The sequence below is a fragment of the Arachis stenosperma genome, chromosome 5 (genome assembly GCF_014773155.1).
Source record: "Arachis stenosperma cultivar V10309 chromosome 5, arast.V10309.gnm1.PFL2, whole genome shotgun sequence".
NCBI classification, from domain to species: domain Eukaryota; kingdom Viridiplantae; phylum Streptophyta; class Magnoliopsida; order Fabales; family Fabaceae; genus Arachis; species Arachis stenosperma.
Window position 1 is genome coordinate 130,685,845 of NC_080381.1, and position 12,702 is coordinate 130,698,546.

The window sequence follows — 12,702 nt, forward strand, 5'->3', positions numbered from 1 at the left end:
TTGGAAAAGCTCTTTACTTGAACAATAGCATGAAAACATATTATACTGAATTTTTAATTGTTTGTAATTAAAGGGATACATGACATATAATCCCCTTATTTGTGGATAATTAGGATTCTTTTGGCATATAAACTAGAAATTGATCATCACCCTCTAATTGGAATTAATTGACCAAGAAATTGGCAATTAATGAATTTTAGAGGAGACTAGGAAGGTCTAAGGAATTAGGGTCTAGTCACATATAGTTTGCCATGAAATTAAATCCTGCATGATTAAATTAATTAATAATAAAAGTTAATCCGAAAATTAGATAACTCTGAAACCTTAACTGCTTTCTCAAATATTTTATACCCAACTCATTGCTGCTTGCTTTCTGAAATTTTTAAAGTACTGTTTAATGCTTTTTGAATATCTCAAAACCATTTTCTACTTGCCTAACTAAGCTTATCACTCAATAACTGTTGCTTAATCCATCAATCCTCGTGGGATCGACCCTTACTCATGTAAGGTATTACTTGGTACGACCCGGTGCACTTGCCGGTTAGTAGTGTGGGTTGTAAAATACCGCACCAGATGACTTTGAAGAAGTGGAGAAAAAACATGCAAAGTGAAAGAATTCATAGAGAAACAAAGGAGGAGAACATTTGGATACGTGTGTATGCACAAGTGTGAAAAATTAGCTAGCATGCGTACGCACACGTGGGAAAACTGGCAAGTGTGCGTACTCACATAATGGTGCGTATGCACAAGTCCGAGCATGTGCCTCATTTAAGAAATCACGTGATGTGCGAGCTGGAGGCCTTCTTGACCCAATCTTTAAGTTTTGAAGCAAAAAGGAGAAATTCACTCAAGGGGGAACATACCATACACCATCATATCATCATTTTGCAAGGTTTAGGCTAGTTTTTCATAGTTTTTCCTAGAGAGAGAAACTCTCACTTATCTCTAGGGTTTATTAGGGTTTATGCAATTTATACTTTAATTTTGAAATTTAGCTTGTCTCAGTTGTAAGTTGTGCTTAATTTTCTCACCCTTTGCACTATACTTAGATTATCTTATAATTAAAGTCACTTTGTTAGTATATGCACTTGAGAGTTTTTGAATTTTATGTTAATGAATTTGATGTTTTAAGGTTTATATATACTTGATTGAATTGTTAGTATTGATTGTTTGCATTGTTTGGCTATAGTTTTCATTTAATTTTGTAATTTACTATGCGTTATCTTCATGCCTACCAAGTGTTTGATAAAATTCTTAGTTGAATATGGAGTAGATTTTTATCCCTTGACTTGGGGATTGAGAAACTAGGATCTTAGAATCATTAGTGTCTAAAATTGAATGGTAGTTTTGGGTTGTTAGTTGATCTTGTTTTCACTAATGCTAACTTTTTACTAAGTCTAATTAGTAAGTTAGTTAGGATTTATGGATTAAGACCAATTATGCCTACTTGATTTTTTTCATTGTTTAGGAGTTAACTAAGTGGGATTAACTCATTGTAATTACCATGGTTGTGGTTATAACAATGATAAGATTCCTTAACTCTCAATCCCTAGTCAAGGCCCTTTTTATGCGTTTGAACTACATTTCTCATTAGCTCATTGCTTTAATCTTCCATAGTTTGATTTAATTGTCTTTTAATATAGTGGTAGCTTAGTCATTACTTTTCATTCATGCTTGCTTACTTAATTGTTTTTCTTGTTTATTAAGTCTAATCTTAGTCATCTAATTGTTTTTGGTTCATTTCACTTCTAATCTCTTTAATTTCTGTTTTTATGCGTGAAAACCCTTGAGTTCACAACCAATGATGCGTACTTAATTGCTAATCCAAGAAAGAATGACCCAGGATTAACACTCCCGGTTAATTATTTTGTAGCTTTGTGACATACTTGTTTAAACTTTGATTCGTGTTGTTTGTTAGTTTGGAGTATACTTATAACGAATCCATCCTTTCAAACTGGCGAAATTCCTAACCGACATCCGACGTGCATCAAGCATCCTGGAAAAGAAAAGAATCATCAGGTAAACAAATACTTTTAAATTTACAAATAACACCAAAAGTAACACATACTTTTCTGCAGGCTTATCACTTTTTTTCTTCATCATTCTTTCTGTTTTTTCTGCATTTCTTCACTTCTGACAATATAAACAAAAATTTCTATTATGCAAAAATTTTGATGAAAAAACAAATCATAGTTTTAAAATAGTAATTTCTAAATCTTACTCATCTTCAGAGTTAGTCTCTATTTGTAAAGATGAATTCACAATAACATAATTCCTCTTTTTAGATTTCATCCTGAAAAAGTAAAAATGCACGAGGTAAATAAACACAATAAATATTTAGAAATTACATCGAAAAGTAACACTTACTTCTTTACTCTTCTTTGTGGTTGTTTTCTTCTCTTTGGTGTTTCCTTGTTGTCAGATTCAGAATTAAACTAATATTCAGAGTCAGCCATCAACTGCATATTTGTTTTTCAGTCTATGCCCTCTGATTCCTTTGATGAGGAAGATGAGCACATAAGTAGCCCAATTTCATTCTGGAATAGTGTCCACATGAAGAATTGGTGGCATATGAACTAAAAAAAATTTGTTTATTGTTGTTGACAACAAGAAGCATTTCTAGATGAATAGAATGAATGTTCTCTTAAATTTTATCTGATTTTTAGGTCCATCCAGACTCATCTCAATTAAAGACTTTGTCAAAAATGACAAAGAAGAACCTTTGAAGCCTTTTACAATTTCTTTCTGCTACTCATTGATTTCTTTATAGATAATTTTGTTTGAAAAGCAATCCCCTACGTGAGTAGTAAAAATATTTTAATAACACAAAAGTAATATAAAAAAAATACCGAAATTTGATTGATAGAATAGATTACAAAAAAAATTTTTACCGGATGAATTTAAGCCAAGAGCATCCCTTATCTTGGTAGGGGTGATCCTGATTTTCCCACACCGTATGTCTAGGGAGCTATTATACAAATCAAAGGAATTAGCCAGTTCTTTCAGCAGTTTATGGGTCACATTCAAGCTCGGAAAATGTTTCATCGCTCCAAATCTTAATTCGTCCACAAGATTTTTTTTCATCACTCATTTTGCTGAAATCATGAATTTTTTGTAAATAAATAAAAATTATGTTATATAATTATATTTATATAACAAAAATAGAGTTGTTTTAACAAATATATGCTTACATTATGTATTGGTGCCTTCTTCTTTGAGATGTTCTTCTCAGCAACTTTTTTATTGTCATTTTTACTATAAGGAATAAAGAATTAGGTTTATAGATAACAACACTATATTTAACTCATGAAAATCACTTAACTATGCACAAAATTAAAATCGAAGCACTACAGTAAGATTTTATGGTCTAATTACACTAAATTTAAGACAAAAACACCCATTGCATCTCAATTAAGTCAAAATGTACCGAAAGTGCTTACTGATTACTTTCCACAAGCTCAGTTCAAAACATGCAAATCACTCAAACATGCACAAAAGACATGAAAATTACTCAAATATGCACAAAATGATAACATAATCACTACAGCAATATTCTATGGCCTAATTACACCAAATTTAGGACATAAATCAATTGCACCTCAATTCAGTCAAAATGCACTGAATGTACTTACTGATTACTAGGCACAAACTCATTTCAAAACATGCAAATCACTCAAACATGAACAAAAAAGCACATACAAATCAATTTTAGATCAGAACATATTAATATAGGTTAAATCACACCAGAAGCACTACAATAACATTCTTACACCGACCTAACATAGTTATCACAAATGAATATACGAAGAGAACATTCACATCTACATTATCGCGAGAACACAAACTGAATTTGCTAAATATACAAAAATATAACTATTTAGTGTTTCGCGATCGCAAATGCGAAAGAGAAAAGTGAAAAAATATGGACGATTTACCCTCAATAATCTTTCGTCTTCTCTTTTGTTGAAGATTTCGAACATAGCTCTGAGATTTTCTTGAACTTTCGCAAAGATTTTTACAAATTTTTGAAAGATTTTGAGCATAGTTTGAACTTTGAAGTTTCTTTGTTGCAATTTTGAGGAAAAGAATGGAACCATTTTTCATATTAATGTGTGCGGCTTCGAAACGTCATTCGCGTTAGTGAACAGTGGCATCAGTGCATGTTTTACATGCTCTCTGTTTTGAAGTTAGTTTTGTTGGGCTTAAGCCAACTTGGTTGAAATTAGATGCCAAAAAGACTTCTAAGTGTTGCATAACTGTTCTATTTAAAGGATTGTAACTGACCAATGAATTGCTGTATACATAAGATGAGTTTCGAACTCCAAAATTTATTTAAACAAACTAATAAACTAGTCACAGAAGATTTTATTGCTTTTTTTTTTTTGTCTTTGAGATTTTATTGCTTTATCATGTATAATATGCAACATTGTATACAATAATGTTGGGTCGATCAGGTTCAATATGTTTTTTCTGGATAATTTAAAATTAGGTTTGATATTAAAAATGACCCAATAAAAACTTAATTCTGAATCTAGCTAAAATGCTAAACCCCCACCGGATGACTCATACACTCCCTTACTGGTTAGCCGAGTTTTGGTGGTTGCCAAACACTATTGCAAGTTCTTAACTAACTTGAGTTGGTCAAGCGATTAGCTCACTTGTTCATTTAAGCAAATCTCAAGAATTCAAATCCCGCCTTATGCATTCAGCAATGACAAACTTTTAAATATACAAGTTTTCATTTCTCAAGCGAGGTGACCGAGTCATTGTAGAGATAAGAGCATGCTTAGCACATAGATCCAATTTAATCACTTCAATCATGATTACAACATAATGAAGATCGTACAAAGGTGATGACTTACAAGGCTATATGGGAAACATTGCGAAGCTATAAGTAGTACTCATACCCATAAAACCCCAAACCAAGAAAAAAGAGAGTTTAGAATAAAATAAAACAAGAGGTATATGACTTTACACAAGAAATAAAACTTCACAAACTTCTTCCTATACCCTCTACTATACGTTCCTCTTAGTGGCATTCAAATCCTGTTTTCTGACCATAGACACATAATTGATACTTAGATAGTGAGATATTACTTTAACCAAATAGTATGTTGGACCAAGGAGATAAGCTCAAGGCCCTCGGCTTTTGCGAAAGCAAAGACAGCCCTGCTGCTGATCAGGCGGGATCATACCTCCACCTTTCGATGTATCGATCACCTCGAGCAAGGAAACTACCTCGTCCATCTCAGGTCGTTTATCAGGATTCGCGTCCCAGCATTTCTTCATTACATTTGCTAGAGAGCTAGGACAACATCTTGGTATTTCTGGTCTCAGATTCTAAAATTTTAACAGAAAAATGTAATCAAATCATGATCATGGATTCAAAGTAAATGTGAATAACCCGTGACAAACATGTGCTGCTCAACTATGAGTTATAGCCAAAACCAGAAGATACACACACACACACATATATATATACCTGGCGAACGACGGCTGAAGTAATCTCCGAGAAACTGAGGTCGGGATATGGCATGTCACAACAATATATTTCCCATAAACAGATTCCAAAACTGTACACATCACATTTCCTGTTATAGGGGTTGCCATTTAAGACCTGGAAGCCACCACCCAATTTATGGATGAATATGTAGTTAGTTATACCATGTTTGTGAAAAAGAACTACTTAGTATTGTCCTACTAAAACGAGTTGGTTATATGAATTAGACGATGACATAGTATCTTGTCATAAATCAAATTTACCAGGCTTTATCAGTAATTAAATTAGAAACTTTTAAGGTCACCCTCTTGTTTATATTGGCCCATCATATTCTGCATTATTAAGGACCCGAAAACCCATTTTCAGATTAAATGAAATATGTTTTGGAAAAAGCAAGCGATTGCAGTAATGATCAACTCTGCCATACATGGAAGAACAATTTCTAACTGGTACTAATGACACACCTCGGGAGCCATGTAACCAAGGGTACCGGTCTCCCCAGTCATGTCATTTGGATTTGACGCTTCAACACGGGCGACGCCAAAATCAGCAATCTTAACCGTGCGTGTCTTATCCAACAGCATGTTCTCTGTCTTTACATCTCTATGAACAATCTTTTGAGAATGAAGGTAACTCAGCCTGCAACAAACGAGTAATTTGAGCCGTTATCTAGACAGATTATGAGAGTTGCTTTTCTGAACTTGCTAAATCACTATGCAATCAATGGAAAAATATTACAAAAGCTAAATACCCTCTTGCAAGATCAAGTGCCAACTGGATGACAACCTTAAAAGCCAACTTTCTTCTTCGATTCTTTATCAGGAAAGATTTAAGCGCACCTCCCGCAAGATACTCCACAACAACACAGCAAATATTGCTTGGCAGGCTAATTAGACCATCATCAGTTTGTATCTGCAATTCCGAAGATCCCATTGTTGCTCCTATGAACTGAACAAGATGAAAGAGTTATTTGAAAATTTCATGACCAAAACCACTTATGTCCTAAAAAATAAGACAGATGCTAGAACACCCAAATTGAGAATACATGTGAATCAAAATACATGTAATGAAGATGTAGAATAACTTTCTTTCTGTTAGAATAGAAGTGAAAATGGTGACATGTCGATGCTTCCAAAGTACAGATTCATTAAGATTTCCTTTTTTTTAGTTCAAAAACTGTTTCAATAAGATTTGGTTATAAGCTATTTTGAACCTAAAATAAGCTAATCAACACAAAAGCAGGCATGATATATAAATTTCAAAGTATGGTGCTTTTTAAGCATGTCCAACCAAATGGAAGTTCCTATACACATCCATTTCCATTTTTTAGTGACTCTAATTTCAATAAATTTCTATGAAGTTATAGTGTCTTCCTATATCAATAGAGTATCCGATCAATTAAACACTTAAAAGTTTGAATTCTCTAATTTGCCGGACTTGATGTAGTAAACAAAGTCCTTGAAACTGCTATATGATCTGAAAACTTTAAGAACCTGATGTCACAAGTAAAACTGAAAGGAGTTATGCATAGGCATTAGAGGCGTCAATTGACTAACCCTCCGCGAAACAGCAGCTGATGATATGCTGTTATAACAACTAACAAGCTCAACCAACAACAACAAAATTAACTGAGAAGAAATGAAATTGACCTTTGTCACATTTGGATGATCAAGTTTATGCCAAACAGCAACTTCTTGTGTAAACGCCGACCTCAGGGCTACGATTTCAGCATCTGTCCGTTGCCCTTCTTCACCATAGTCCAGCATTTTAACTGATCATTAAATAATAAACACAGGATTGGTTAACAGTGGAAATGCAAAAAAAAAAAAAGAAAATAAAAAAGAAAGCAAACCAATAACTTCATTGAAAGCACAAGCAATCTCAATATAACATTGAAGATATATTTTATTCCACAGTCATCACACAAAAACACAAATCAGGATCGCATGAATTTTCATATATGATCCCCAACATGCAAAGAGATTCAAAGCTAAAAGAAATGCAACGTAACTAACTGCCATAACTTTTGATCAATTGCTTGATCCAAACCGAATTTCGCTCCAAAAACTAAGACTATCAAAGAAATTGGCTATGCTTAGCAGTGATCCTATTGAATTGAAGTAATCAATAACAATAACAACAATAATAATAAAATTAATAAAAAAATAGTAAACAGAGAAAGAGAAGAGAAGGGGTTACCAGCAACATCTTGGCCATCATAGACACCACGGTGGACAGTACCAAAAGTTCCACGGGCTATGACACCTTTAATGATGAGGTTAGAAGGGTCAATTTCCCACTCCTGCCTCTGCTTCTTGAAACTAGAAGAGACAACACTCTTCAACTTGGTGGCAGTGGCAACAGCAACAACATCTTGTTGTTGTTGTTGTTCTTCTTCTTCTCCACCTTGCTTCTGCTTGTTCTTCTCAATGGTCAGAACCTTGTTGAGGTGCCTCTCAAGCTGCTCATCAATGGTCTTGAGATCAATCTGATCAGCTCTAACAAATCCATCATTCCCTTCCTTCATCTCTTGTTCTTGTTCTTGCTCCTTGTGTCCTGAGAATTGTGTGGTTATTGGGGTAAGTAGGAATGTTGAGGTTCAATTATTTTGGGATGATGATGAATTGATGATGATCATTCTCTTGTTTGTGTTGTTAGAATTTGTTTGTTTGATTGATTGAGTCCGCAAAATTGCCGCGGAGACTCCAATCATCCAGTTGGGCACATGGAAATGCCCGGGGCACAGCGTGTGGCCACTGACCCACTTGGTCTCCTTCTCCTCCTTCTCCTTCTCTCCTCTTCTTTAACTCATTTTTTTTTATAGGCTCTTTAACTCATTTATAATTTTCACTCTACACTAGTGTTTAGCGTTAAGCGTTCATTGTTCTTCTATTTATTTATTTATTTATTATTCTTTTTCTTGTCTTGTTTTTTATTCCTCACATTATTCTTCTTTTCAGCTTCTTTTTGAACGGCGATTTTTCTTAAGATATTTCTTTATTTAATAATTTTGGAGAAGAAGTGATTTGCCAATATGAATATGAGTAGAGTCTATCGAAATCAAATTTAGCTAACAAAAAATTGTTAGTCTTCTAATTCGATTCATTAAGAATCGAATCTATTTTAATTCATAGAAATTGAGTTTATTTTATAACCGACTCATTAAAATTTGAGCTAATTTTAAAATTTATGATCTACTTACAGAAAATTCACATACTAATTTTAACTCACAAATATAATTTATATAAATAATAAAATATTATAGCACAAAAATAGAAATAAAGGATAATGGTATTAAGTAAATTTACATTTCTCGAAAGTATTTATGGAAAATATATTTTATCAATCCAACTATTAATCATAATAACATATAATGAAGATTATGTATACTGAATTTTATTTAAATCAGACATCAATAAACATGGTATTGTAGAATTATTTTTGTTTATGTATATTTTTTTAATAAATTATGTTAAATTACTTTTCAAATATACAAAATGTATATCAGACAATTGACATAAATAGTATTTCTTTAATCATTGTGGATGAAATACATTAGGATCGAGAGGATTTGGATCCTCTAAAGTTTGAATTTCACTTTAGAGTAAAATGTGATCTTCTATCCTTAAATAGTTTCTCTTTTATATTTATTTTTGGTCCCATATATGAAATAAATAATAAAAAATTACACTTTATTTTTTAAAATAAAATTCAAACTTTAAAAAATTCAAATTCGAATTGAGATATGTTATCTTTCATCATGCATATATTTAAGAGTCTTTTTTTTTTATCCTTCTTATGCACTTGAACTTTTAGAAATAATGTGTCTTTGAAGTTATGTCTCTAAAAATTATTTATTTGGAACATATTAATAAAATTTGGAAGGTTAAGCTACTTACCTCTAATAAGACATTATTAAAGATAGCAAGTGATAGTGACAATCTGAAGACACTTGTTTGTGAAGTCCAATGCTTGAGATCTTTTAAATAATGAGGATAAAGTGCCTATTTTTTTAGAGGTTTACGATACAGATCGAATTGGATGAAGTCGGGACCTTTTCTTAATCAAATTAGACATAATGAAGTGGGTACCTACAAGACACTCTAATATCTATCGAATTGGATGAAGTCGGGACCTTTTCTTAATCAAATTAGACATAATGAAGTGGGTACCTATAAGACACTCTAATATCTAAATCAATAAATAATTTTTTTTAGCTATATATAAGTGTTAAGAATAGTGTATTTCTTTTGGCTATGCCAATTTATTTTATAATAGCATATCCTTTGCCTTAGGTAATGATTTTCGTGTTTTAACTAAGCGTTAATTATAATTACTACCTCTTAATGGTCATTCTTTATTCATTGGAAGTTATGTGTTAGAGAATCATTAGAATCAATTTAGATTAATTAGTATCGTCTATATTTATATAATATATCTGTACATTAATTGTAAGATTCTATGTCTTTATTACTTTGATTCATTTAGCACCTATAAATACCTCTTATATATTGTACCTTTCACCACACTCAATAATACACTTTTCAGATCACTCTCTCAGTCTCTTGTTTCTAACATGGTATCAAGAGCTTAAGGTTTTTTTTTTCAATGAATTTTTGTTCATAGCTTTTTCTCATCCGACCGTGCCTCTTTCCTCTCGTTTTTCGATCTGTTTTCGACGCTTTGGTTCGTCACCTCCAGCATCATCGTGTTCTTCTCTTCGTCAGCTTTCTAACGCCGCCGAGATCGCCGCCAGCAGCCACCGGACACACCGCCACGCGCCACCGGAATCTTGCTGCTCGTCTCCATTCTTTCTCCTTCAGAAGGTTCAGCAGCCGTTGGATCTTGGCTCCAATCGGACGATCCTCGCGCTCCCACGTGTCGCGACGTGAGTCCTCCTCGCCCTCTAGCCTTTCAGCAGCCGTTGATCTCGGTGCAGATCCAACGCTCCAGGTGCTGCCATGTGTCGCAACGAAGCTACCCTTGCCGACCCGTGCACGCCCGACCCGACCCGTGTTTGACCCGCGATTCCACCTCACTGCCATCGTCTCTCTCTCCCTCCTCTCAGGTGCCGCCACGTGGCATTGTTTCGCTGGCGTGGCACTGACGTGACTACTGACGTGGCGCTGACGTGGCACTGACGTGGCAGACAAGTGGGACCCTCCCTAAGGTTTTTTGGTGAGTTCTTTCTGATTTCGTGTTCCATTTTCTCATTTTCTGCCCCAAATTTACAGTTTTCTTCTTCCCTTTTGCTATTTCTTCTATTACTATGAAAAAATCAGATGTCTTTCAGCCTATCCCTGTTATTCTTAATGGCTCCAACTATGCACATTAGGTTGAAGCTATGCGAGGATTTCTTAAAGGGCGAAAATTATGGCGATATGTGACTGGTGATATTGCCTGTCCTGTTAAGCCAACTGTGACTGACAAATCCAAATATGGTGCCTCCAAATCCAAGGTGGATGCTGAGAAAGAGAAGGACTATGCAAAGAAATTGGAAGATTGGGATAGTAAAAATCATCAGATTATCACTTGGTTCTGCAACACTTCTACTCCTGGCATTCATTTACAGTTTGGGCGTTTTGAAACTGCTAAAGAGGTATGGGATCATTTGGCGAATCGTTACACTATTTCTGATCTCTCTCATCAGTACCAACTGCTTAAGGAACTTCATAGCCTTAAGCAAGAACGTGGCCAAGCAGTTTTTGACTTTCTTGCTCAGATGGAGATTATTTGGGATCAGTTGACCTCTTGTGAGCCTGTTATTAAAGATCCCATACCTCTTTAGCTAAGCCATATGAGGATTATTGGAACCGGACACGTCTCATCCAATTTCTGATGCCACTTACTGATGACTATGAGCCGGTCAGGACTTCTCTTCTTTATCAGAATCCCTTGCCTTGTCTTGAAGATGCTCTTCCTCGTCTCAAGTTTGAAGAAACGCGCTTGGGATTGTTTTGTTCTAAAAGTGAAACTGTCTTTGCTGCCACCGACAGAAAGGGTAAAATCTGTCGCAACTGTAACTGGCCTGGGCATTCCTTCTCTGATTGTCCTTCTATTGAATGTCATAAGTGCAAACAAAAAGGCCACATTGGCTCCAACTGCCCGAAACTGTTCTACTATTATTGTAAGCTCTCGGGTCACTTGATTGCTACCTGTCCTACTCGACCACCACGTTCAGATCAGAACAAGTATCAACCTCGTCCCAACAACTCTCCGCATATGCCTCCTCTACTGCTGCTGCTGCTGCTGCTGCTGAGTCCACCTCTTCCACATCTCTCAACACACCTTCTGTCTCTCCATTAGATATTGAAACCCTTCTTAAGCAACTTCTCTCTTTTTTTTGGTAATACCCCCGTTACTCTTTCCACCCCTCCAGGTAATTCTAAATGGTATTTTGACTCTGGTTGTTTCAATCATATGTCTCCTCTGCGTCATCTTTTTTCGTCGTTGTCTCCCACTACAAATGCACCTTCTGTCAACACTGCTAATGGTTCCCTCTTGCATGCAACACATCACGGGATTATTTCACAGTCCAATATTCATCTTTCTGATGCTTATTTTATTCCAAAATTGAATTTTAATCTTATCTCTGTCGGTCAGCTTGTTGAACTCGGTTTTGATGTCATTTTTTCTATTTCTGGTTGTCGTGTGTAGGATCGTCGGACGGAAAAGATCATCGGGACTAGCTGTAAGGTCGGACACTTATTTGAGCTCGAGAACCTTCATGTTCCCTCTACAAATCTCTGTGCTGCTTCTTCCCCATCTACTCTCCACTTGTGGCACCGTCGTCTTGCCCATAGCTCCTTAGGAAAAATGCATCCTCTTATATCTGCGGGTGTTTTAGGTCAAGTTCAAAATGAGTCTTTAGATTGCATTTCTTGTCACACTGCAAAACAACCTGCCTTATCCTTTAATAATAATTCCTCTATTGCATGCTCTCCTTTTGATCTTATTCATTCTGATGTTTGGGGCCCCGCTCCCACCGCTTCTATGGGAGGGGCTCCATATTTTGTCGTATTTATTAATGATTATTCACGTTTTACTTGGATTTATTTGATGACTAATCATTGTGAGTTACCTCAGATTTACATTAACTTTGCCACTATGGTTTGAACTCAGTTTTCAAAGGTCATTAAAATTTTCAGACGTGATAATGCTATGGAATATCGTGACTCCAAACTCTTAAATTTTCTCGCTGA

The 12,702-nt window shown here is 35.0% G+C and overlaps 1 protein-coding gene across 1 annotated transcript; it reads right to left on the bottom strand.

Annotated features, from left to right (window-relative positions):
* Positions 1–4,766: 4,766 nt before the first annotated feature.
* Positions 4,767–8,308, bottom strand: LOC130981937 (serine/threonine-protein kinase STY13-like). Its single transcript, XM_057905704.1, has 6 exons — positions 7,700–8,308; positions 7,150–7,271; positions 6,252–6,448; positions 5,965–6,139; positions 5,483–5,617; positions 4,767–5,340 (listed from the first exon to the last, which is right to left on the bottom strand). Exons 1-6 carry the CDS (start codon positions 8,025–8,027, stop codon positions 5,134–5,136), a joined length of 1,164 nt encoding a protein of 387 aa, XP_057761687.1. The 5' UTR covers positions 8,028–8,308; the 3' UTR covers positions 4,767–5,133.
* Between the last annotated feature and the right edge of the window lie 4,394 nt (positions 8,309–12,702).

Bases quoted from the DNA above. Each gene is read 5' to 3' on its own strand.
- LOC130981937 (XM_057905704.1), bottom strand. From the start codon at position 8,027: ATGAAGGAAGGGAATGATGGATTTGTTAGAGCTGATCAGATTGATCTC. The intron at 7,272-7,699 runs GTAACCCCTTCT...TTTAATGATCAG, and splicing joins TGATGGCCAAGATGTTGCTG to TTAAAATGCTGGACTATGGT. The intron at 6,449-7,149 runs GTCAATTTCATT...CATCTTGTTCAG, and splicing joins ATCATCCAAATGTGACAAAG to TTCATAGGAGCAACAATGGG.